Source organism: Crocuta crocuta, unplaced genomic scaffold (genome assembly GCF_008692635.1).
Source record: "Crocuta crocuta isolate KB4526 unplaced genomic scaffold, BGI_CrCroc_1.0 scaffold217, whole genome shotgun sequence".
Taxonomy (NCBI): domain Eukaryota; kingdom Metazoa; phylum Chordata; class Mammalia; order Carnivora; family Hyaenidae; genus Crocuta; species Crocuta crocuta.
Window position 1 is genome coordinate 1327581 of NW_027532208.1, and position 26678 is coordinate 1354258.

Consider the following 26678-nt stretch of genomic DNA (forward strand, 5'->3'; position numbering starts at 1 on the left):
GAGCCCAACGCAGGGCTCGAACCCACAAACCATGAGATCATGACTTGAGCCGAAGCCAGACACCCAACCAACTGAGCCACCCAGGCACTCCAAAAGATTTTATTTTTAAATAAACTCTATACCCAACATGGGCCTCGAACTTACAACCTCAAGATCAAGAGTTGCATGCTCCACCAACTGAGCCAGCCAGGTGCCCCCAAATGGTAAATTCTATGTACATTTTGACACCAAAAAAAAAAGGTGAAAGGAAGCTTTTCACAGTCTCAAAGTTTTTCCCTTAAGATTCTGTATTAATTACAAAGGAGTAAGTGGTTACTTCACAGTGAATAAATATGGCAGACATCACTTTAGCCACATTGTCAAAGTTAACTAACCATTAGTGGAATAAAAGTTGTCCCACTAGTGAGATAAACTGACATTGTGTGCCTTCTGATGTGAGGGGATGATGCCCAGTTTGGGGGGGGGAAGTATGTATATGTATGTGTGTGTACACACTTGTATATGTATACATATATGTGCACACACATGTGTATGTGTGTATACATGTCTGTGTACAAATATAAAGGGATACAGGGAAAGTGGACGCAGCAAAATGTTCATATTTGCTAAGTCAGGGTAAAGTGGAAACAGGATTTCAAAATGAAAAATGAAAAAGAAACCCCCTCTAGGTCAGATCCAAGGGAAAGAGAAATCAATGGGATCCAATTTCAGAAGAAGGCTTTTAACTAGTTCCCAAAAGCAATTTGCTGAAATAAAATAGGAGGTTATTAGGCATAAAGCATACCAACAAAAAATGTGCAAGATCTTTTTTTAAATTTTTAATGTTTATTTTTGAGACACAGAGCATGAGTGGGGGAGGGGCAGAGAGTGAGGGAGACACAGAATCTGAAGTAGGTCCCAGGCTCTGAGCTGTCAGGACAGAGCACGATGCGGGGCTCGAACTCACCAACCGTGAGATCAAGACCTGAGCCAAAGTCAGTAGCTTAACTGACTGAGCCACCCAGGCGCCCCCATTAAAAAAATTTTTTTTTTAATTTATTTTGAGAGAGAGAAGGAGAGAGCATGCACTCGCATGCGTGCGTGCACAAGTAGGGGAGAGGCAGAGAGAGAAAATCCCAACCAGGCTCTTCACTGTCAACACAGAGCCTAATGCAGGGCTTGAACTCACAAACTGTGACATCATGACCTAAGCTGAAATTAAGTCAGACACTTAACAGACTGAGCCACCCAGGTGCCCTGTTGTGCAAGACCGTTGAGAAATGATTTTATGAAACTTTATTGAAAGTCATCAAAGAATATCAAAATGCACAGAGAACTATTCCATGTTTGTGAATGGAAAATACAATATCACAAAGATAACAAGTCTCCCAAAGTTAATCTATAATCTCTATCAAAATCCCATCAGTTGTGTGTGTGTGTGTGTGTATGTGTGTGTGTGTGTGTGTGTGTAACTTGACAAACTGATTCTAAAATTTATATGGAAGGGCTAAGGACCAAAGAAATCAAGACTTTTGAAGAAAAAGAATAATATGAAAGACCCACTTTCACAGCTATGAAGATATATTCTAGAGCCATCGTAATTTAAATGGGGTGCTGTTAGGACAGAAAAACAACAGCAGTAGAATAGATGAGTGAGCCCAGAAACAGCCGCTTGCATATGTGAAATATGACACGTGACGAGGGGACAGATGGACAACTTAATAAAAGGAGCTGCCACAATCATTATCCATATGGGGAAAAAATTGGATTTCGACTTCATACATAAAAATGAATTCTAGATCAATTAAGGACCTGAATGTGTAAGAACAAAATTTTAAAATCTGTGTAACCTCTCAGGACAGAGTGAGACAGAGGGTATTTGTTAATCTGACTCCCACTTCTCTCCCCTACCTGCCCCACCCCCCCAAGAAAAAAAGCACAATTAAAAGATAAGTGACTTTTTAGGACATTTTTGTAAGTGATAAAAAGAGCTACAATAATCTACCATTTATCACTGACTCACCATATGCCGGGACTGGACTAAATACCCTAATCCTCATACCTGTCTACAGAAGCGTCATTGGCCCCATTTTACAGATGAGCAAACAAGAGGTCAGAGAAGTCATGCCCAAGGTCACACAGCCAGTCAAGGCCAAACCAAGATTCAATCCCAGATCTACTGGACTCCAGTCCCTGTTCTTCTGTCTACCCCTTACTGTCTCTCTGATATTTTAGAGTTAATAACACTCAGAAATAACTCCAATACGAACAAGTATTGGGGCTTAGGTGCCCATCTTCCCAACTGGTTTATAGTCCACATTCAGTAGGTGCTTAAAAAATGTGACTTTTCTGGGGCCCCTGGCTGGCTCACTATGTGGGCTGTGCGACTCTTGATCTCTTTGGAGGTTCCTTAAAAAAAATAAAATTACTTAAAAAATATAGGACTCTTTTCTCTGCCTTTCACCCTGGGAAGACAAAATAGCTGATGTGTAATAGAGAACAAGAACAGGCATAAATTGTGGGGCAGCTGGAATTTGCTAGACACACATATCCACATGCTGCTGATTCTACTGCCTAATTCTGCAGCCAGACTCAGGAGATCCTGATGGGCTAAAGTTTGGCACATTTTTTGTGCCGGGGGTGAAGTGAAGGGGGAATTTTTGGGGAGGGGGGACTTTTTGCTATTTCATTATTAAAGATTTTTTTCTTTTTTTTTAGTTTTTAATGCTTTATTTCTTTCTGAGAGAGGAGAGACAGCATGAACAGGGGAGGGTCAGAGAGAGAGGGAGACAGAATCCAAACAGGCTCCAGGCTCTGGGCTAGCTGTCAGGACAGAGCCTGATGCGGGGCTCAAACCCACGAACGGTGAGATGATGACCTGAGCCAAAGTCGGATGCTTAACTGACTGAGCCACCCAGGTGCCCCCGTTATTAGAGATTTTTTAAAAGTAATCTCTACACCCAACATGGGCCTTGAACTCACAACCCCGAGAAAAGAGTCACATGCTCCATTGACTGAGCTAGCCAGGTACCCCGCCCTACTATTTCATTATTAAATTTCAAATGAAAAAGAGGCCAAGGAAATGGAAAATCTCAAGAAGCTGTAAGGGCGTTGTAATAAAACTGGGTCTGGTGGAGGTTGAGAAATTCACTGAACCAACATTGAAAGAGACAGGAAAATGGCTACTGCCTTCAGAAGAAACAGTTGGAATGGAGAAGTAAGATGTGAATTTTAATGGAAGAGGTTTATGTTACCACTAACATTCCCTTCTTTACCTAGCCCTTGAACTTGGGGACGGTGCACAGAGGTTAGATAAAGGAGGAGTGGCTGGGTGGCTCCTTTCCTCGTGGGCAGGAGGACTGTACTGAACAAGAGGCGGGAGCTTCAGGAAGCCACCTGGTGCCCTCTGTTCCTTTGATGAAATACCAGGCACCATTGAGAGCAGAAGTCGAGGGCTGTGTAGGAAGTCTGAAGAAAAAAGTGAAGTTTTGAAACAATCACCCAAAGGGGAGAAAATCTGATTTAAAGCAGTGCAGACATCATGCAACACTGCTGTGCAAGTGCCTTCGTCTGTGACTTGTATAGGAAGCACTTCTCTCGTGCTCAAACTCACCATACCAGACACCTTTGTACTCAACCAGGCCAGTTCTTAGATTTGAAATTTATAATGTATATTTATTTCAATAACCATGGAAAATGAAAGAATAAATAAAAATTGTTCTGGTTTTTAGTAAAATAAATAAATAAATAAATAAATAAATGTCAAATGATATATAAAATGTACAGCCCACTTGAGCGAATATGTGACCTTGATTACAGCTAAGGAAAATGGATATTTTGTACCATGTTTTGGCTTTTTATTATAGGGTATTAAAAATTACCTTAAAAAAATAAAGAAGTGTCTGGGGTGCTTCGGGGGCTCAGTTGGTTAAGCATCTGACTCTTGATTTCAGCTCAGGTCATGATCTTGTAATCCGTGGGATCCAGCCCCATGGCAGGCTGTNAGTGCAGACATCATGCAACACTGCTGTGCAAGTGCCTTCGTCTGTGACTTGTATAGGAAGCACTTCTCTCGTGCTCAAACTCACCATACCAGACACCTTTGTACTCAACCAGGCCAGTTCTTAGATTTGAAATTTATAATGTATATTTATTTCAATAACCATGGAAAATGAAAGAATAAATAAAAATTGTTCTGGTTTTTAGTAAAATAAATAAATAAATAAATAAATAAATGTCAAATGATATATAAAATGTACAGCCCACTTGAGCGAATATGTGACCTTGATTACAGCTAAGGAAAATGGATATTTTGTACCATGTTTTGGCTTTTTATTATAGGGTATTAAAAATTACCTTAAAAAAATAAAGAAGTGTCTGGGGTGCTTCGGGGGCTCAGTTGGTTAAGCATCTGACTCTTGATTTCAGCTCAGGTCATGATCTTGTAATCCGTGGGATCCAGCCCCATGGCAGGCTGTGCGCTGACAGTGTGGACCCTGCTTGGGATTCTCTCTTTCATTCTCTCTCTCTCTCTTCCAAAAATAAATCAATATTTAAAGAAAGGAAAGAAGGAAGGGAGAGAGAGAGAGGAAGAGAGAGAGAGAGGGAGAGAGGGGGAGAGGGGGAGAGGGAGAGAGAGAGAAAGAGAGAAAGAGAGAAAGAAAGAAAGAAAGAAAGAAAGAAAGAAAGAAAGAAAGAAGGAAAGAAAGAAAGAAAGAAAGAAAGGAGGGAAGGAGGGAGGGAGGGAGAGAGGAAGGAAGGAAGGGTCTAAAGTAAAAATGGAACCCACTCCCTCCATCCACAATCATTGTTACCAATTTGTGGTGGATGCTTCCAGACATTTTTCCCAGGCGTTATATTATATGCATATATAATCATTTAAAAATACACGTACTGGGGGGCCTGGGGGGCTCAGGTGGTTAAGTGTCTCTCTTTGGCTCACGTCATGATCTCATGGTTCGTGAATGGGAGCCCCACATAGGGCTCAGCACTGACAGTGTGGAGCCTGCTTGGGATTCTTTCTCTCTTTCTCTGTGTCCCTCCCCCACTTGTACTTTCTTGCTCTCAAAATAAATAAATAACCTTATGGGGTGCCTCGGTGGCTCAGTCAGCTAAACGTCCGACTTTGGCCCGGGTCATGATCTCACGGTTTGTGGGTTCGAGCCCCGCATCAGGCTGTGTGCTGACAGCTCAGAGCCTGGAGCCTGCTTCAGATTCTGTGTCTCCCTCTCTGTCTGACCTTCCCCTGCTCACACTGTCTCTCTCTCTCAGAAATAAACAAAACATTAAAAAAAAAAAAAAAAAACGCTGACTAAATGCAACGTGAGGTCTTGGATTGGATCCTGGAATAGAAAAAAGATAATTAATGTTAAAACTGGGAGTAACCAAATAGAGTCTGGAGTTTGGTTAATATGATAGATATTAGTATTGCCACAGTGCAAGCGAAATAGGATGGAGGTGTGTATCAGCGCGTGATTTCTCAAACTCAGCACTGTTGACATTTTAGTCCAGATAATTCTTTGTTGCAAAGGCCTGTCCTGTGCATGGTAAGATGCATCTATCCAGTTGTGACAACCCCAAATCTACCCTCCCCAAGTGTGACAACCAAAAATGTTTCTAAAGTTTCCAAATGCCAGGCACCTGGGTGGCTCAGTCAGTTAAGTGTCTGACTCTTAATTTTGGCTCAGGTCATGATCTCAGGGTTTGTGAGATTGAGCCCTGCATTGGACGCTATGCTGACAGCGTGGAGCCTGCTTGGGTTTCTCTCTCCCCCCTCTCTGCTTCTCCCTTGTTTACTTGTCTGTGCTCACTCTCTCTCTCTTTCTCAAAATAAATAAATAAACATTTTATTTTTTTTTTTAATGTTTTATTTATTTCTAGGAGAGAGAGAGAGACAGCGTGAGCAGGGGAGGGTCAGAGAGAGAGGGAGTCACAGACTGAAACAGGCTCCAGGCTCTGAGCTGGCAGTCAGCACAGGGCCCAATGCGGGGCTCGAACCCACGAACCGCGAGATCATGACCTAAGCGAAAGTCGGACGCTTAACCAACTAAGCCACCTAGGCACCCCAATAAACATTTTTTTAAAAAAGTTGGTGGCTCAGTCGGTTAAGCATCCAACTTTGGCTCAGGTCACAATCTCACGGATCGTGAGTTTGAGCCCCGCATTGGGCTCTGTGCTGACAGCTCAGAGCTTGGAGCCTGCCCTGGATTCTGGGTCTCCCTCTCTCCTGCCCCTCCCCCATTCATGCTGTGTTTCTCTCTATCTCAATAATAAATAACAATTAAAAATTTTTTAAAATGTAAAAGTTGCCGAATGCCCCCTTGGGCAAAATCATCCCATTGAGAAATGGATGGCAGTATTGAAGTTGGCATGGAGGAGGTAGGAAGAGGCGGGTTCTGGATATATTTTGAATGTAAGGTTGAAAAGACTTTCTGATGAAATGAATGCTGAGGGCCAGATGCAAGAAAAAGAAAGAATGACTCCACTGGATAAATAAAATGTGATCTATCCAGGGGCACCTGGGTGGCTCAGTTGGTTAGGTGTCCGACTTCGGCTCAGGTCACGATCTCACAGTTCGTGAGTTCAAGCCCCACATCAGGCTCTGTGCTGACAGCTGAGAGCCTGGAGCCTGCTTTGGATTCTGTGTCTCCCTCTCTCTCTCTGACCCTCCCCCACCTCATGCTCTGTTTCTCTCTGTCTCAATAATAAATAAAACATTTAAGAAAATGATATGGAAATAAATATTTAAATACACACATACATACATAAAATTTAGAAAGGGAATAAAGTACTGATACATGCTATAACATGGATGAACCTTAAAAACGATATTAAGTTAAAGAAGCCAACACAAAAGACCACCTATTGCAGGCTTGCATTTATCTGAAACATCCAGAATAGGCAAATCCATGGGGACAGAAAGTAAATCAGTGGTTGCTATTGGTCGAAGGGAAAGGGAATTGAGATGGACTGCTTATAGGTCCATGGTTTCTCCTTTAGGGAGAGGGGGTGATGAAAATGTTCTGGAATTAGATTATGGTGGTGGTACAGTTCTGTGACTGTACTAAAGCCAATGTATTGTACGCCTTGAGCTTGTTCAAGGTGTCCTGGAGAGGGAGTATGGACAGAGCAGAGGCCAGACACTGGGCCTAGGGCTCCCCTCCACTTGCCAGCCATGTTGCAATGGGCAAGTACTGAATCTGGCCAAGGAGACTCAAGGGGATATCTATCGGGGGTTTTCTGGGAAAGACTCCCAAGTTTTTAAAAAAGGACACAGGGGCACCTGGGTGGTTCAGTCGGGTAAGCGTCTGACACTTCATTTTGGCGCCGGTCATGATCTCATGGTTCATGAATTCAGTGACAGTGTGGCACCTGCCTGGGATTCCCTCTTTCTCCTTCTCTCTGCCCCACCCCTGCTCTCTGGCTCTCTCTCTCTCAAAATAAATAAACCTAAAAAACGTAGGATGAAGACAGGATGCAGACAGGGATATTCTAGGTCTCAACACTGTCAGATGCAGGAGATTCTCAGAATCGAGGCTGCCATCTTGAATCATCAGGGAAGGCAGCCTCGTGACTCAAGATGGCAGCCAAGAGGAGGACAATGGCAGAGCAGATGGACGGGTGGCACCTGGGTCCCTGATGGTGCCACTCCATGAATTCACCAATCCTGAAATGGCTCTACCTCTGGACTTCTTGTTCAGTAGATAAAGTCCCCTTTTGAGCAACTTTGATTTGTGTTTTCTTTTTTTTATTTATAATTTTTTAATGTTTTATTTATTTATTTTTGAGAGAGAGAGAGAGAGAGGCAGTGCAAGCAGGGGAGGGTCAGAGAGAGAGGGAGACACAGAATCTGAAACAGGCTCCAGGCTCTGAGCTGGCTGTCAGCACAGAGCCCGATGCAGGGCCCGAACCCACGAACTGTGAGATCATGACCTGAGCTGAAATCGGACGCTTAACCGACTGAGCCACCCAGGTGCCCCGATTTGTGTTATCTGTTACTTGCCAACAAAAGCATAGTTAACTGATAGAGCATCAAATGCTGCTGGCGTATCAAGTGATACAAAGACAGCATGCGTCGGCAGTATAGTGGTGAGTGTGGCCATCTCCAGCATAAGGAGAGGGCAGTGGCAGAAACTGTACTTGTCCCCCGGTATCTGCTTTCCCTTCTTACATACTAATGGAATTCTTAGCTGGGCTATGGTCAGAAGTTCGGGCCAGGAGATACGAGCAAGGCTCATGGTCATAGCCTTTAAGGAAGGAGCGTGAGGGGCGCCTGGGTGGCTTAGTCGGTTAAGCGTCCGACTTTCGCTTGGGTCATGATCTCGCGGGTCGTGGGTTCGAGCCCCGCGTCGGGCTCTGTGCTGACTGCCAGCTCAGAGCCTGGAGCCTATTTCAGAGTCTGTGTCTCCCTCTCTCTCTGACCCTCCCCTGCTCACGCTGTCTCTCTCTCTCTCTCTCTCTCCTAGAAATGAATAAAAATATTAAAAAAAAAAAAGGAAGGAGCATGAAAAAGCCCTCCATTTCTCCTTTCTTTCTCTTTTTGTTGCCTGTTATGGACTGAATGTATCCCTCCAAAATTCATGCTGAATCCCTGACCCCAAATGTGGCTATTTATGGAAATAGGGCCTTCAGGGGGTAATTTAAATTAATTTAGGTCATAAGGGTAGGGCCCTCATCCCAGACTATCCTTATAAGAAGAAACACCGGAGAGTGCACCCCACCACCCACGTGGGAACACAGCGGCAGCCATCGGCAAGCCCGGAGAAAGGTCCTCACCTGGGACTGAACCCTGCCAGAACCCTGATCTTGGACTTCCAGCCTCTCCAGAACTGTGACAGAATAAATTTCTGTTGCTTAAGCCTCACGGTCTATGGCATTTTGATGCACAGGTGACTGATGTATCCGCCAAAATAAAAGCGTGATGGCAGGAGCTGTGGTAGCCCTCATGGGCCATGAGAAGGAAGTCCTATGTTGAGGATGGCAAAGCAGGAAGGAATCTGAATCCTTAACTATTATGAGCTGTTGTGCCAGTTCTGGATCTTCTACCAGGACTTGTACGTGAGAGAGAAAAATACAGGTGGATATTGGTTAAACCTGTTATTTTCTAAGAGGTTATATGACTGCTCAACAAATGTTCACTCTCTCTCCCCACCCCCTTTATGAGAGGGGTATATTTCCCCTGCCCTGCTGATAGACAAGAGGCTTGGCCATAGGACCTGCTTTAGACAATAAATACAGGCTTTAAATGTGCTTGCACGGTGTGACTTGGTTTGGGGGTTTCTGTCTTCCTCTGTAGGAGGTGCATTGCTCCTTTAGCCCTGGTCCTGGAATGAGACAAACCGAGGGCAGACCTGAACTTGACCCACAGCCCAAAAGGGAACCATCCCAGCCAACTTGCAGAACCATTGGAGAAAAATAAGGGTTGCTGTAAGCCACTGCAATTTGGGGCTTGTTTTGTTATGCACATGATTACAGCAAACACTGACAAATACAGGTTCTCTCCATTACCATATCAGAGCTCATATTCTAACTAAAATGAGGGATGAAAATCGTCTCTTGGATCTCATGACACAGAGGTCACTGGTGACGTTAGGAAGAGTTGCTACAGCAGAGCGGTAAGGACCAAAGGCAGGCTAGAGCAAGCTGAGCAGTGAGAGAGGTCAGGAGGCAGACATGAGTGTGCAGGTGTGAGGTCTGGCTGTGATAGGGAGGAGAGGGATGGGCAGGAGCTGGCAGAGGGGCCAGTGGAGTCCAGTGGCAGCATGCAAACAGATGCTCGTCTGCTTGGCTCTCCCTGGGAGAAAGAACTTGCTGATGAGCTGTGAGGAACGCAGGCAGGTGGCAGCCTCCATTTGTAATACCTTCCAAGGCCTGAGTGTCTGAGCCAAGGTCTCACTTCCCAGGCATCCTCCAGCCAGTGAGAGCACATGGCGGGGAACGAGCACCTGGCCATTTCTACCCTGAGGAGCCACCAGTCACAGATAGAAAGGGTTTCCTGTGACTTGCTTGTAATGACAGAAACCAGAGGATGCTTAGAAGCCCAATGTGAACTCCCCAAAAAACAATCCAGTGAAGAAGTGGGCAAAAGACATGAATAGACACTTTTCCAAAAAAGACATTCAGATGGCAAGCAGACACACAAAAAGTTGTTCACATCACTCATCATCAGGGAAATACAAATCAAAACTACACTGAGATACCACCTCACACCTGTCAGAATGGCTAAAATTAACAACTCAGGACACAAAAGATGTTAGCAAGGATGCAGAAAAAGGGACACCCTTTTGCACTGCTGGCGGGAATGTAAACTGGTACAGCCACTCTGGAGAACAGTATGGAGGTTTCTTAAAAAATTAAAAATAGGACTACTCTATGACCCAGCAATTGCACTGCTACATATTTATCCAAAGGATACAAAAATGCTGATTCAGGGGCACCTGGGTGGCTCAGTCAGTTGAAAGTCCGACTTTGGTTCAAGTCATGATCCCATGGTCCGTGGGTTCAAGCCCCGCATCGGGCTCTGTGCTGACAGCTAGCTCAGAGCCTGGAGCCTGTTTCAGATTCTGTATCTCCCTTTCTCTCTGACCCTCCCCTGCTCACACTCTCTCTCTCTCTCAGAAATAAATAAAAAACATTGAATTTTTTTTTACATGCTGATTCAAAAGGGCACATGCACCCTAATGTTTATAGCAGCATTATTGACAATGGTCAAATAATGGAAAGAGTCCAATGTTCATCGATGGACGAATGGATAAAGAAGATATTGGTATATATATATATAACATATATAGATATAGATATAGATACAATGGAATACTACTACTTGGTGATCAAAAAGAACGAAATCTTGCCATTTGCAATAATGTGGATGGAACTAGAGTGTATTATGCTAAGTGAAGTAAGTCAGAGAAAGACAAATATATGAATTCATTCATATGTGGAATTTAAGAAATAATAGAGATGAACATAGGGGAAAGGAAGGAAAAATAAGATAAAAACAGAGAGAGGGAAAGACCAGAAGAGGCTCTTAAATACGGAAAACAAACTGAGGGATGCAGGAGGGGTGTTGGGTGGGGGGATGGGCTAGATGGGGAATGGGCACTAAGGTGGGCACTTGTCGGATGAGCACTAGGTGTTGTATGTACTCCTGAAATCATTATTACACTATAGGTTAAGTAACTTGGATTTAAATTAAAAAAAAAACCAAAAACCTCAATGTGAAGAATCCAGTTGGGAAGGAGCAGCTGAATATGGGGGAGAGAAGACGCACAGATGGAGAGAGGGAGGTCCTTGACAAGGCAGACAGACATGGGGTCTGGACTGCGGGGGAACATCTCCTCAGGCCAGGGTAGGAAGGAGCGGGAGGAAGGGAGGGGTGGGCACAGATNATGGCAGACCTCCCTTCAGAGAATTTGCTTTCTCTGAGAAATGGGAAGCAGGATCAGGCCCAAGAGCCAGGAGATAAGTCCTGCGAGGCGCTGGGGCTGTGTCTCTCTTTTCCTCTCTTGGCCTCATCTTCACAACCTGAAGGATAAACAGCTTGGTCTACACCTCTAGTCTCCAAACTTGTTTAATCCTCCGGAATTTTTCAAAAATACACTTTTGAGGGGCGCCTGGGTGGCTTAGTCGGTTAAGCGTCCGACTTTCACTTAGGTCATGATCTCGCGGTTCGTGGATTCGAGCCCCGCGTCAGGCTCTGTGCTGACTGCCAGCTCAGAGCCTGGAGCCTGTTTCAGTCTGTGACTCCCTCTCTCTCTGACCCTTCCCTACTCACGCTGTCTCTCTCTCTCTCCTAGAAATAAATAAAACATTAAAAAAATAAAAAAAAAATACACTTTTGAGGGGCCCGACCCATGAATCTCTGGGGGCAGAAATGGGAGGGAAAGAATCTGTATGTACGTATATACACATACGTATATATACATATTTTTTTAAATGTGTATTTAGTTTTGAGATAGAGCAAGTGGGAGAGAGAGAGAGGACAGAAGATCTGAAGTGGGCTCTGTACTGACAGCAGCAAGCCTGATGCGGGGCTTGAATTCATGAACAGCGAGATCTTGACCTGAGCAGACGCCTCAACTGACTGAGCCACCCAGGTGCCCCCAAAGAATCTGTATATGTTTTTAAAATGGCCCCAGGGCCGATGGGGACGCACTGCCCTGGGAAAGGGAGAGGCGCTTCAGCTTTGAGAGCTTGTGGTTCCAGTGGGAAGGTGCAGAATTCTAGCACAGCATTTTATGGAAGCTGCAAACTATAGAGTAAGGCACATGCCACTTCTTGTCACCTACAACCACAAAAGCCCCGAGGCCCCAAAGGTAACTCAAGAGGAACGACAGTAAGGAACAATCAGCAGCAAGATAGGGGCCATGCCTGCTCGGGAAGCCCACCGCATACACTCTGGCTCCTGTGACCATGTTCCCAAACCCCAGTGGGAAGCGGGTCAGGGCTTAATCAAGGGGACACCCCACCCCCCGCCCCAGGGCAACAGTTGGAGCAGGGCTGTTGCAGGAGCTCAGGGATGCTTGGCGGAGCTGTCTTTCTGAAACCTGAGCCCTGGGGTAGGGGAAGGGGAAGGAGGGGCTGCCTGGCCCTGGGAATCCACGCCTGCCCCCTCCCCACCCCCTGCGCCCCAGCCCAGAGCTCCTCCTCTGCCTGAGTGCCCCTTCTCTGGGGCTGCTCCAGAATGTGCGGTCAACTCCACTCTCCCTTTGCCTCCCTCTGCCCCTGAGGTTGGGTGGGGACAGGCTGGGGCCACCTGTGAACTCCATGGACGGGGACTTTGCCTTGGCTCATCTTCCAGCTTTGGAAAGAAAAGAAGAAAGGTCTGTGCTGATTTGCATTTGGGGGATTCTTCCCCCTCCTAAACTACTGGGGGCAGAAAAAGTGATTTGAGATTTTACCTTGGATTGACTGTGGAAGAAGGGACAGAAAGAGACCAGAACATTCCCCCAGGTATGAATACTTAATTTTTGCTTGTGTGTGTGTGTGTGAGAAAGAGAGAGACAGAGAGACAGAGAAAGGGAATGACAAGTTTTGTGCTGGTCAGATGTGGAATTGCCCTTGATGATCTCCTGGGCCCCTTCTGACTGCTTCATTATGTGATTCTGCGGCCCTAAACTTCATTCAGTCATTCAACAAACATTTCCTGAGTGTCTGCCCTAAGCGAGATGCTGCTGTTGAACAAGACCTGGCACCGCCCAGAAAAGGACCACAGATAGTAGTACCAATAGCAATGGCTCCCACACACATGGTAGGTCAGGCACTGGGCTAAACCTTCTATAAACTTTAGCTCTTTAGGGGCACCTGGGTGGCTCAGTAGGTTAAGGGCCCAACTTCAGCTCAGGTCATGATCTCACGATTTGGGAGTTTGAAGCCTGCTCCAGATCTCTCTCTCTGTTGGTCCCCTGCTTGTGTTCTCTCTCTTTCTTTCAAAAATAAATAAACATTTAGGAAAAAAAAAAAAACTTTAGCTCCTTTAACCTAGCCACAATCGTCAGAGCTAAGTATATTACTGACCCCATTTTTCAGATGACAATAGTGAGGCTTAGTGAGGTGAGGTCACACAGCCAGTAGATGGTGGAGCTGATGCTTCTGACCACTGTGTTATGTTGCCTGCCCCACACCGTAAAGGTGCAGGAATGAAGGGTGGGGAGGGAGTGTGAGAGCCTCAGAGTCACAGTTCCCGGAGGGCAGGGAACAGTTAAGCCTCATCTCCACTCAGGGTCCCAGGGGGTGAGGCAAGGCAGGCCCAGGTCGCTCTGGAGGCCCTCATCACAGATTGGCCCCGGGGGCCGCCCCTCCTTAGAGTCCTCAACCCCCATCTCCCAGCTGCCCCAGGCCAGGCAAAGGGAATACAAAAGCTGATTATTCCGCTGGGGGCTGTTCTGGGACCCATGAATGGAGTATTGAAAACCCCGCGTCCACATCCAGATAGGTTTTCAATCTTTCCCCAACCAGACTGTTTGTACACCCGGACAGAGGCCAAGCCAGGGGGAGATGGCGGGTGTCTCCTGCTGGGCAGTGTCCCCCTCTCAGTATAGCCCAAACAGACCCATCCTCTAAACCAGACCCCATCTTCCCCCCTCCTCCAGCCATCGTGTCACTGTCCACACGCTGTATTGGCCTCTTCCTGAAGGTCTGCCAGGAAAGGGGACATGGGGTCTTGTCGGGACACAGCTTACACGGTGCGAGTGTCCACTGAGCTATACACTTAAGATTTACGCATGCTGGGGCTTGTATACCTCAATCCAAAATTTATTTTTAAGGAATCTCTACACCCAATGTGGGGCTCAAACTCACAACGCTGAGATGAAATGTCACATGCTCTTAAGGCACCAGGGTGGCTCAGTCAGTTGAACATCCGACAACGACGACTTCAACTCAGGTCATGATCTCACGGTTTGTGAGTTCGAGCCCCGCCTTGGGCTCTGTATGGACAGAGTGGAGCCTGGAGCCTGCTTTGGATTCTGTGTCTCCCTCTCTCTGCCCCTCCCCTGCCCCTGCTCACATTCTGTCTCTGTCTCTCTTGAAAATAAATAAACAATTAAAAAAAAAGAAGTCACATGCTCTTCCGCTTGAGCCAGCCACACACCCCTACTCAATCCAAAAAATATTTTTTAGGTTTATTTATTTATTTTGAGAGGGAGAAAGTCAGACACACAGAGAGAGAGAGAGAGAGAGAGAGCAGGGGAAGAATAGAGAGAGAGAGAGAGAGAGAATCCCAAGGAGAATCTGATGCGAGGCTCAAACATACAAACCTTGAGATCATGACAAGATCATGACCTGAGCTGAAACCAAGAGAGCCAGGTGCTAACCTAACGAAGCCACCCGGGGAACCCCTCAATACAGAATTTAAAAAATAATCTTCAAGGCCTTCCCACCCCAAGAGGGCAGAGCCTCTCAAATGGCACCTACTTTCCCAGCCCTTCACTATTTTGGCATATTTGAGTCATGGGAACCATACTTCCTTGGTTGTTTTTTTTTTCCCTTAAATTGATTAATCTCTTCTAATTTATTTATTTTTTTATTTATTCAGAGAGGGGAGATGGGGCGCAAGTGAGTGAGAGGCAGAAAGAGAAAGAGAGAGAATACCAGGAGGGAGGGAGGGAGAGAAGTGGGGCTCACCCAAAGTGGGGCTCATGCGCACCCAAAGCAGGCCATGAGCTCACCCGTTGCAGGGCTTGAACTCACAAACCGTGAAATCATGACCTGAACCAAAGTCAGATGCTTAACGAATGAGCCACCCAGGCTCAGGCACTCTCATTTATTCTGATATATATTAACATTTTAAATGTTTTTTTTTTTTTTATTTCTAAGAGAGAGAGAGAGAGAGAGAGACAGTATGAGCAGGGGAGGGTCAGAGAGAGAGGGAGTCACAGACCGAAACAGGCTCCAGGCTCTGAGCTGGCAGTCAGCACAGAGCCCGATGCGGGGCTCGAACCCACGAACCGCGAGATCATGACCTAAGCGAAAGTCGGACGCTTAACCGACTGAGCCACCCAGGCGCCCCCCAAACATTAAAAAAAAATGTTTATTGGGGTGCCCGAGTGGTTCAGTCGGTTAAGCGTCCGACTTCAGCTCAGGTCATGATCTCATGGTTCATGGGTTCGAGCCCCATGTCGGGCTCTGTGCTGACAGGTAGCTCGGACCCTGGAGCCTGCTTCAGATTCTATATCTCCCTCTCTCTCTGACCCTCCCCTGCTCACACACTCTCTCTCTCTCAGAAATAAATAAAACATTAAAAATTTTTTAAAATAAACTTTATATTGCTCCAATTAAATGGAAAACCTGAATCCTTTGCCATAAATAGAAAGCACTGTAAAAAAAAATGAAAATAGGGGCGTCTAGCAGCTCAGTCAGTGAGGCATCTGACTCTTGATTTTGGCTCAGAACATGATCTTGGGTCAGATCATGGTCTCAAGGTTCGTGGGTTCAAGCCCTGGGCCAGGCTCCACGCTGACAGTGCAGATCCTGCTGAGAATTCTGTCTCCCTCTATCTCTACCCCTCCCCCCCAATAGAGAAAGAAAGAAAAGAAAACAGTAGATATCCTTTTATCTCCCGCTAATGTTATGTGGATTACCAGTGGCACCAGCACCAGGCTTTAGGTTGCGTTGCCCTGGAGGATAAACTCTGAGCCTGCGGCACAGACTCCAGTCCCCACCCCCCCCCCCCCCTCTNACTTCGTCTCCTGCCATTTGCTCTCGCACACCCTCTGCTCCAGCCAGACCTGACTCCTCATTAGAGTCCTGTGCTCCATCATTCTCAGATGTCTCAGCTGTTGCCCCTGCTGCCACCCCCACTCAGAATGCCAAATCCAAGCGGAAATGTCACATCCCCGCCCCCAAAGCTCTCACTGAGCCCCTTCCAGCTGGAGGAAGTGACTTGGGATCTTTAATTCCAGATGTTCCAGCTGTAACTTCTCCACCACCCCTTGATGGGACCATCTGAAAGGCCATCCACTGGCTGGATGCACGAGGAAGCAGAGATGCGACTTGATCCCCAGCCAGCAGAGAAAAGCAGGGGGCGGGGCCTGGGAGACTGGGGCACTGGCTCTTCACGCCTCCCCCCAGCCCTGTCCTTCCTCCTCCTTTTGCCGCTGGGTGAGTGCCCTCCCCCAACCCCTAACCCTTCCCTTTTCTGGCTCTCGGTTTTCCCTGCTGTAAAATTATGGTTTGTAAATGACATGCTTTCCGAAGTTCTTTTCAGCTCTGATATTTGCTCAGCGTTGATGAAATCTAAGGATCTGTCTAAGTTGGGGAAGTGGAGGGCTCAGTGCTAGAGGTGAGGGCTCAGTGTAAACTGGGTCTGGGCAGTGATGGGACATCAGAAATAGGGAAGGAAGGAAAGAAGTGGGTTCACCAATGGCTGTTGGAAAGGCAGTTGGTGGAATACACAGAACCAAATGACCTAGGGACCATCCTAAGTTGAGAAAGAAGAAACTGAGTCTCAGTTTCTTCATCTGTAAAATGGGCACACTAGTACACACTTCAGAGCATTGTTGTAAGGATTCTGTGAGGTAATGGACGTGAAGGTGCCTGAGAACTGTAATACCCTGTGCACAAGTGAGGGGCTTTTTTATAGGCTTGTCAATTTCCCGGGCTAACAGTTTCCCTGTTTCCTACTGCCTCCCCCCACCTCAGGCCCTGTGCCCAGAATTGTGTGGTGAAGAAGAGTGTGGCTATTTGGGTTGGAATCCCGGGTCTATTCTTTGTTTGCTGTGTGGCCTTGAGCAAATTGCCAAGCCTCACTAAACCTGAAATGTTCCCATGTGTGAAATCCTACCTACCTTATATGTTGTTCTATTGGTTAAGTGAGCCAGGCCACATAAAGCAATGGGCACAGTGCCTGGCTTACACAGAATGAGGGCTGAAACAGAAGAACTTGTATAGGAAAATCTTTTAGGGGATATCCTAATAAATCCCAAAGCCAATTGGCACACTTAAGGCAGAGCTACTGACCATCTGCTGGGTAATAGGCTCTGGGCAGGGGGCCCCAGGCAGAGCCACATCACCAGGCAGAAGGCCCAAGAAGGCTTGGAAATGGTGTTCAGAGAGCACTTCTAGCTAAGGGCTCCAGGAAGGCTCTCCAGGCACAGGGACTCAGAGCTGTATCTAGAAGGATCTGCAGGCTCAAGTGAGCTGAACTGTTCAAGCAGATCAGACCCAGAGAAAAGACTGATGGGAGATTAAGGAGTAAAGGAAGGCGGGGCTCCTGGCTGGCTCAGTGGGTGGAGTGTGTGACTCTTGATCTTGGGGTTGTGAGTTCCAGCCCCACGCTGGGTGTCAAGATTACTTAAAAAAAAAAAGATTATTTAAAAATAAAATCCTTCAAAAAATTAAAAAAAAAAAGAAGTGAGCGGAAGCTGGTTAAAAGGCTTTGCAGAGAAAGCTCAGGATCTGGGACTCCTGCAGGAAATGGGGGGTCTTTGAAGCACTTCACAGTGGAGGAGGAGAAGCAGACAGACCCCCGTTTCAGGCGGGGAGAGAGAAGAGAAGCTTGGAGAAGGCAGGGGAAGTGAAGAGGAGGGGGATGATGGTAAAGATCATGGGGGAGGGGAGGCTGTGTTCCCAGGGTCAGGTGACCAAGGGAGGGGGCAGAGGGGAAAATGCTCTTCCTCATTCTGTTTCAGCCAGCGCCCTACAGCCCACCCCAGTGCCCTTTCCAGGTAGGTGCCCCTGCCCCTCCTGCCCACACCCTGTCCTGCCCCCCAGGTACTCAGATGCTCAGACAGAAGGCCCCGGGAATGACAACTAACCAGCCCTCGGTAACTCTAGATGCCCCCAAAGAAATTGCGCTAGTCTCCCCATTTTGCAGAGAGGGAGAAATAAGGCCCGGAAGGGACTGACCATAAGGCTCCCACGGCTTCGCAGCAAGGTGGGCGTCCTGCACATCGGGCCCAGCAGTCCCCCTGGTGCCAGCCCAACCCTCTCCACAGAGCTGAGGCTGGTGGGGGGCCCGAGCCGCTGCCGGGGGCGCCTGGAGGTCTTGCACGGCGGCTCCTGGGGCAGCGTCTGTGACGATGACTGGGATGTGGTGGATGCCAACGTGGTGTGTCGACAGCTGGGCTGCGGCCTGGCACTGCCCGTGCCGCGGCCCCTCGCCTTCGGCCAAGGCCGAGGCCCCATCCTGCTGGACAACGTGGAGTGTGGAGGGCAGGAAGCTGCGCTGAGCCAGTGTGGCAGCCGAGGCTGGGGCGTCCACAACTGCTTCCACTACGAAGACGTGGCTGTCCTGTGCGACGGTAAGCAGAGACCTGTGACCTGGGAGGGCGGGCAGCAAGGTTGTAGGCTGGACGAATGAAGGGACTGGCGGGTAGTCGAACAAGCCCGAAGTGGCATTGCAGAAGGCTGGGGAGGAGCCCCGGCCTGGTTGTCAGGGTCCCAGAGGCCCTCCTGCCTCGTGCGATCTTGGCTGAAAGAAAACCAGCATTTCTGCTTCTGTGGAGGCCCTTGATGGTTCCAGAAGAACCCTCTCCCATTTTAAAAATCAAACAATTGGGGTCAACCCCGGCAGTGAGGTTCAGAGACTTGGTGAGGAACTGCAGCAGAAATCTCTGAGAGGCATTGACCTTGAGAGTATTGGTTCTGGTTTTTAAGAAAATCGTCTGGTGTGCTCATTAAAACACAGACGGTGGCCCCGTCCCAGAGTTTCTGATTCTGCAGGTCTGGGGCAGGGCCTGGAAATTTGCATTTCTAGTATGTTCTCAAGTAATGTGATGTTGCTGTAAGAATGGAAAGAACTTATCTGAAGCTACTGCTTTCTGGACTCAGGGGGGCCCCTTCTCCTCTCATACCCCAGGGTTCCTGGCTTTGACCCTTTGTGTGGCCAGAGGCCCTATGGCAGGTACCTTAGGGGTCCATGCCCTGCTGCTCACACATCCGGTGTGAGGATGAAGAACAGAAAGATCCATGTATCCTCCTCCCTTCCACCCTGCTTCCTTCCCAGAATTCTTGCCCACGGAGCCCCCAACAAGGAAAGTGTTAACCAGTAGGGTGCCCCCTACAACTCTTCAGAATGGGAAAGGTAAGTAAGGGCAACATGGGGGACCACCTGGGTCTGAGAAGGATCCCGAGAGAAGTCTGCCATCCCTACCCTAGATGGTGGGAAGAGAGGGATGACCAATGGCTGAGCAGTCATTCCCTTCCCATCCTGCCCCTTGCAGGCCCCCAGGCTGCTCACAGTCTGGATAGGGAAAGAGGAGCCATTCCTGGGGGATGATTAAAAATAGTCAGCACAGGACTCCTGGGTGGCTCCATTAGTTAAGCGTCTGACTCTTGATTTTTGGCTCAGGTCATGATCTCATGGTTTGCAAGTTCAAGCCCAGTGTCAAGCTCTGTGCTGATGGTACAGAGCCTACTTAGGAATCTCTCTCTCCCTCTCTCTTTGCTCCTTTCTCTTGTACTCTCTCTCAAAATAAATAAATAAACTTAAAAAAATAATAATCAGGGGCGCCTGGGTGGCTTAGTCGGTTAAGCGTCCGACTTTTGCTTAGGTCATGATCTCACGGTTCGTGGGTTCGAGCCCCGCGTCGGACTCTGTGCTGACTGCCGGCTCAGAGCCTGGAGCCTGTTTCAGTCTGTGACTCCCTCTCTCTCTGACCCTCCCCTGCTCGCGCTGTCTCTCTCTCTCTCCTAGAAATAAAATAAAAATATTTAAAAAAAAAAATCAGCAGAGGGCACCTCGGTGGCTCAGTTGGTTACATGTCCAACTCTTGGTTTGGCTCAGGTCATGATCTCACTGTGAGTTTGAGCTCTGTGTCAGGCTCCACGCTCCTGGTGCAGAGCCTGCTTGGGATTCTCTCCCTCTCTCTCTTTCTCTCTCTCTCTCACACACACACACACACACAAAATAAACTATAAAAAAACTTTAATGTTTTATTTATTTCTGAGAGAGAGAGAGAGACAGTGTGAGCAGGGGAGGGTCAGAGAGAGGGGGAGACACAGAATCTGAAGCAGGCTCCAGGCTCTGAGCTGGCTGTCAGCACAGAGCCTGACCAGGGCTCCAACCCACAAACCGTGAGATCATGACCTGAGCTGAAGTCGGACGTTTTACGGGCTGAGCCACCCAAGCGCCCCTCAGAATAAATAAACTTAAAAAAAAAAAATAGCACAAGTTGCTAGAGAGGTGAGGACCGGAGCTTAAACCAATGGGAGGGTCAGATATGTACAGAAATACGGATAATGATGTAGAACGAGAAAATGAAAAGTACTCCAAAAGAAGGGCAGATTTAAATAGGCAAGGAAGCCAAGAAGAGGAGGAGGATCTCCTCTATCAGAGATCAGGGAGGACTTTCCAGAGGAAGAGTTGTTGGCAATTCACCGGGAACGGTGAGGCTCCTTTCACTGCAGTAGTAAGTAGTAGTAGTGAGGGAACAGAAGAGTGTAGACCAGTGCAAGGCTGCTTTGAGGCAGAAAAGGACACAGTCAGAGCCAGTCTGTCCTGATCCCACAAACCTCCCCCACTCTGGGACTGTGAGGAGGAAGTGCCCTAGGGTAATTGAGTGAGCAGCTTCTCTTTGGTCTTAGGTGCTGGGGCCCCACGCACGGTGGGTACGTGGAGGGCCAGCGGCATTGGGGAAGCATTGGGTTAGGTGCGCTGCTGGAGGGGGAGGCAACAGCCCTGTCCGCCCCCGGCCAGGTGAGGGCAGCGTGCGCCTGGTCGCGGGCGCGGGCCCCTGTCAGGGCAGAGTTGAGATCCTGCACGGTGGCCTGTGGGGCACCGTCTGCGACGACGACTGGGGGCTGCCGGATGCTGCCGTGGTCTGCCGCCAGCTGGGCTGCGGGGCGGCCCTGGCCGCCACCACCAACGCCTTCTTCGGCTATGGCACGGGGCACATCCTGCTGGACAACGTGCACTGCGAAGGCAGCGAGCCCCGCCTGGCAGCCTGCCAAAGCCTGGGTTGGGGTGTGCACAACTGCGGCCACCACGAGGACGCCGGCGCGCTCTGCGCAGGTGCGGGCTCGGGGGCGGGCTCGGGCGGGGAGGGGGCGGAGCCCCGTTCTGACGCGGACAGGGGCGGGGCTTGGTGGCTGAACTGAAGCTCCCCAGTGCTCTCCAGGAAGGCCCCAAAGTTACTTTTAACATCTCAGTACTGCTCTAGAAGTGCCTTTGAAAATCCCAGTACTCTTTGTGGTAGGTGTCACGGTATTGTGCCACCAATACTCCGGGTTTATCTAGCAGCACCCCAAGAATGTCCCCAGAATTTTCTAGCAATTTCTAAGTACTCTTCATGGAATACTTCAAAGTAATAGTACTCTAGAATTACCCCCGAGCTACTCCAGAATTCTCTCGCTGTAGCCCAGGTACGTCCCCCGAATTACCTAGCATAGCTTTATAATCCCTTCTAATCTGTAATTACAATAGTGTGTTCACCCACCTGGTCCCTCTGCCATTTTGAGAGGTTTTTTCTGGGCAAATAGGGATAATAGGGCCAGTAATGGCACTTCACAGATGGACTCCGCTCTACAAGATATAAATTGTTTGCCCATGCCTCACAGCAAACAAAGGGCCATTATTCCGGATTTACAGATGGGAAAGTTGAGGCCCGGCGAGGCAGAGCCCTACCCATGGTCACATAGTCCTGGCAAAGCCTCAGCTAACCTTGCTGCAAGGTCTCCAGCATGACCCTTGCCTTTCTAGTCCCGTTTTATCTGTAAGGTGGGGATGAGTCTTGTGCTATAAGCCCCTGGGGACTGTGCATGGCCCTCCCTGGTGGGCAAGGCCTTCTCTGTCTCTCCTTCTTGGGACACTGGAGAGAACTGAAAGCATGTCTGTCAAAACCCTTTATAAACTGTGAAGTGTACACCTGTGCACCAAAAGTAGATTACAAACACCGACAAGTAGGGCAGATCTCCTTGGACCCCAGCCCCGCTCCATCCCCTCACCCCCACAAAAAGTAAAATCTGTTGTGTTCTCCAGGGAGACCCTCCCATCCTCCGGCCAGCCCAAGGTTGACCAGGAACCAAAACCTTGGCCTGTGACCCTGCTCCCTTCTCTCCTGCTCTAGTCCTGGGACCCCCGACTCTCACCGCACTACCACCGTTGGCCACCAGAGAGGACTGGGCCTGGCACACAGAGCCGGAAGGTAAGGAGTCCAGCCTTCCAGGGTGGTGTGGCAGAGGCAAGGCAGGCCGGGCTGGGAAGTAGAAAGGCCGTGTGGATCTCCTGGAAGGGGGACCAGGACTTTCGGCCAGATGGTAAAGAGGTGGGTGAGAAGATCACGAGCAGATGGAGCAAGGATGAAATCCAGAGCTCTGAAAAGTTGAGCAAGGCGGGAGAGAGAGTAAGGGATTTCTTCAAAGCTCGGAGGTACAGTTTCGGTGGCTGCTGAGGTTGGAAATCGAGAGACCCTGTGAGGGTTGAGCTGAAGGCTGAACGAAGGCTAGAAGCACATTTGAATCCTACGTGGAACTATCACTGGGAGTGAAATTAAGAGTAACGCCTGGAAATAGGATTCGGTTCATTCCAATCAAGTTTCCTGAGGACCACCCTGGGCAACACGGCGACACTAGGATTGAGGCTGAGTGTGGGGTGCAGGTGGGGTACAGCTGGGGGCGCTCGTAGGCAGAAGGCCTCCTTGTCCCCTTCAAACGCTCTAGAGGCCCTGTCTCTGCAGCTACAGGAGTTGGTGCCCTGCCTTCCAGGGAGATGGCACTGTTCACCACAGCTACCTGGGTCGCGGGGAAGAAAAGTAAGCGGCAGAGCCAGGGTTCTGTGCGGGTGGGAGAGGGTGGGGGTGGGTCTTCGGCCCCAGCACAGCCCCCTACGGCCGAGGGACTGTGCGCCCCGCAGGCGGACGGTTGCGGCTGGTGGGCGGCCCGGGCCCGTGCCGCGGCCGCGTGGAGGTGATGTACGCCGGGGGCTGGGGCACCGTGTGCGACGATGACTGGGACTTCGCGGATGCGCGTGTGGCCTGCCGCGAGGCGGGCTGCGGGCCTGCGTTGGGCGCCACCGGCCTCGGCCACTTCGGCTACGGGCGCGGCCCCGTGCTGCTGGACAACGTGGGCTGCGCCGGGACGGAGGCCCACCTGAGTGACTGCTTCCACCTGGGCTGGGGCCAGCACAACTGCGGCCACCACGAAGACGCCGGCGCGCTCTGCTCAGGTGAGGTGGTGGCGGGGCCGCGCTCAAGCGCGCACCTCCGCGCGGGCGGGGCAGCGCAGCACGGCCCCCCGGGAAGAGGCGAAGCCGCACGCAGGCACGTACTGCGGCGCAGGCGGCGTAAGGCGGGCTCTGAGAAATGGGCGGGGCCATGCGTGAGGGTTGTGTGCGGCACTGCAGCGTGAGCGGCGCCGGAGAGGACGCGCACTCCGCAGAGAGAGGCGGAGCCCGACCACCGACGCGCTCTGCGGCTGCGCAGCATGGGCGGAGCCGGGAAGGGAGCGCCCTCTGCAGTGAGAGGGGGTGTGGCTTGGGGAGGGCGCGCCCTCTGCGGCAGACAGGGGCGGGAGGGAGAGGAGAGGCGGAAAGCTAGGGACAAAGTCTGGAAATCTGTATGAAGGGAGGGGCAGGGGCGCTTTTTCTCTGCTGAGTCAAGGGCCACCCCGCAAAGCTCTAGGAAGCCGAGAGAGTTGATCGGCTTTCGGGGAGCAAGCGTCTGACCTTTGGGAATCAATGAAAAGGGTTGTCTGTATAGTTTGACCTATTTTAAAATGCCCCTGTTGATTGATTGGTGTGGGAATTGAGATCTTCACCCTCCTTTGGTGCCCTTGGCCTAGTAGCCTTGGTCACAAAGAGGTAGCTACCAAGGGTCTGCTTTGGATCCCAGTGTGAAAGAATTGCAACCCTATTTCTGATCCAAGTGGCAGAGAACAGTTCTCATTTAGGGTTCCCTTGGGAGGGTAAAAGGTAACCTGGCCTCAAGGAACATGTTCTGTAATGTGACAGCCACCTCTTTTTCTTTGTTCTTGCTGAGCCAGGCCCAGAGGAGCTGGGACTGCAAGTCCAGCCGGACAGTTCTGAGACCACCCGGGCGCCCACTCCTCGGCCCAGGGACGGTAGGTGCCCATAGCCGCAAAGATGGAAGTAGAGGCTTTAGGATCCCAAGGACCAGAATTGGGGGAGATCACAGCCTGAGGTTACACAGCTCAGCAGATTTGTACCAGGTTTGAGAACCTTTGTTTTGTGCTAGTCTCTGTTCTCATTAATAAGGGTTTGGTGTCCAGAAGAGAGAGGTGGGTTTTAAGGGAGCAATCTTAGAGATTTCTAGAGATGGGACCAAAATAAGGGGCTCCTTCCTGAAGAGAGAAATGAAAGAATTCACTTTTAAGCCTGTGGGTGAGGGGAGATGATGACCTTGAGGGGACAGAAGCACAGTCTCCAGAGAGCAGCACTGGGGTTGAGGGTATGGGATTATGAAGAGAAGACTAAGGAAGGGGCAGACATGAAGCACCCAGCAGAGACACAGTACCCCACAAAGGCTTGTACACGTATTCCAGTCCAAAGACTGAGTCTAGACTGCCGCCGAGCCTACTTTAACTTGATTTGTCTGCCCTCGTCCATCAGCCCCCAGGGCAATGTGGTGTCTAACACCACTACCCTTTGCCTCTTCTGTCTGCCCCTTCCATGGCCTGGCATCGGCCAGCTCCTTCTAGCCGTGGGCCTTGTCTCTCCACAGGGCACCTGCGTCTGTCCAATGGAGCCCACCAATGTGAGGGGCGTGTAGAACTCTTCCTCGGGCAACGGTGGGGCACTGTTTGCGATGACGCTTGGGACCTGCGGGCAGCCACTGTCCTGTGCCGCCAGCTGGGCTGTGGCCAGGCCCTGGCAGCCCCCGGCGAGGCCCACTTTGGCCCGGGCCGAGGCCCTATCCTCCTGGACAATGTCAAGTGCCGTGGGGACGAGAGTGCCCTTCTGCTCTGCTCTCACATCCGCTGGGATGCCCACAACTGTGACCACAGCGAGGATGCCAGCGTCCTGTGCCAGCCATTGTGACCCAGCCCATTCTGCAGACCATCTATTCTGGGAGCCTGCTGTGGCCTGCCCCTCTTCCTCCAGGCAGCCCTCCTCCTCTGACAACTTCAGTTCACTCTACTCTTCCCTCCTCTTGCCTGGGAGAGGGCCTGCTCAGATAGTGTGGTCCTGCATGGGGGAGTCTGGCTCTACCCATCACCTTCTGGTGTGACTTCACCTGTCATCAATCACTGTGGGCCTAAGTCAGTAAGAGCTCCCCCTTGCTGCTCAGCCAGAACATAAAATGGGGGGAAGGGAATGACTCATAACTCTTTTCTTTGGTGGGGCTCCTGTTACAGCACCTTGCCCCTGACCTTGACCCTCAGGGGCTCTCTGTAAATGGAGTATCCCCCTCTCCCCCACCCATATTGGGATCCCCAAGAAGAGGGAAGACAGGAGAAACCCACAGCTCTTACCTTAGACTGCCTGCGGCTGCAGAAGAACCTGGATCATTACCTTGGCCTTCTCCTTGAGGGCCCAGACTCAGATGGTGCTTGGCTGGACAAGGGGACTGGAGGGGCCAAAGCAGGGACAGTGGCCCCTCCCTGCAGCTGGAACCAGCATCTCTGATTTATGCTGCCCCCACCGCAGAGCCTCCACTTTGCAGTAGCGAAGAACCCTGGGGGCCTGTAGCCACCTGTTCATAGGTGCCAAGTCAATAAAGCATTGTCCTTCCCCCCCACCCCCCCACGTCTTTTTACCTCTGGGCACAAGTGTATCATTTGTGGCAGCAGGAAAGACTGGTTAGGACTCTCTGAAAAAGACGGGTTTGAGGATGGAGGGCTGTTCGAGAGCATCATCAGAGAGCTCTCAGCAGGCCCATGGGGCTTGGAAATGCTGACTCACGGTGTGAGGCCTGTATGGCCCCTAAGGGTCCTCTAGCCTGTCCTTGCTTTCCTTTTGCACATAGAGAAACTTAGGTCCTGGGGAAGGAAAGGGTCAGCTCCAAGACACTGCAAGGTGGGAGAGGAGCAAGAAGAGCAAAACTGGAGAAAAGGTAGAGAGGTACGAGCAAAGCAGCACGGGGGTGTCTGTCTCCAAGGGCAGAAGGAAGTGGGCGATCTTGCCAGAGCCCCTCTCAGCCCCACAGTAGGTGACTTGCCTAGAGCGACTGTCGTGGTCAAGCCTCTGCCCTCCACTTCCGGCACACAGGCGCTCTCGTTCCCTATGGCTGTTGCACCAAATCCTCACAAACTGAGTGGCTCAAAACAGAACAAATTTATTACCCTACAGTTTTTGAGGGCGCTAG

At 49.8% G+C, this 26678-nt stretch overlaps 1 protein-coding gene across 1 annotated transcript; it reads left to right on the forward strand.

Moving 5' to 3' along the window:
- Positions 1 to 16412: 16412 nt before the first annotated feature.
- Positions 16413 to 26095, forward strand: SSC4D (scavenger receptor cysteine rich family member with 4 domains). Its single transcript, XM_077777849.1, has 10 exons — positions 16413 to 16578; positions 18108 to 18143; positions 18414 to 18719; positions 19424 to 19501; positions 21116 to 21430; positions 22485 to 22562; positions 23094 to 23168; positions 23270 to 23581; positions 24397 to 24474; positions 25095 to 26095. Exons 1-10 carry the CDS (start codon positions 16413 to 16415, stop codon positions 25409 to 25411), a joined length of 1761 nt encoding a protein of 586 aa, XP_077633975.1. The 3' UTR covers positions 25412 to 26095.
- Positions 26096 to 26678: the final 583 nt, after the last annotated feature.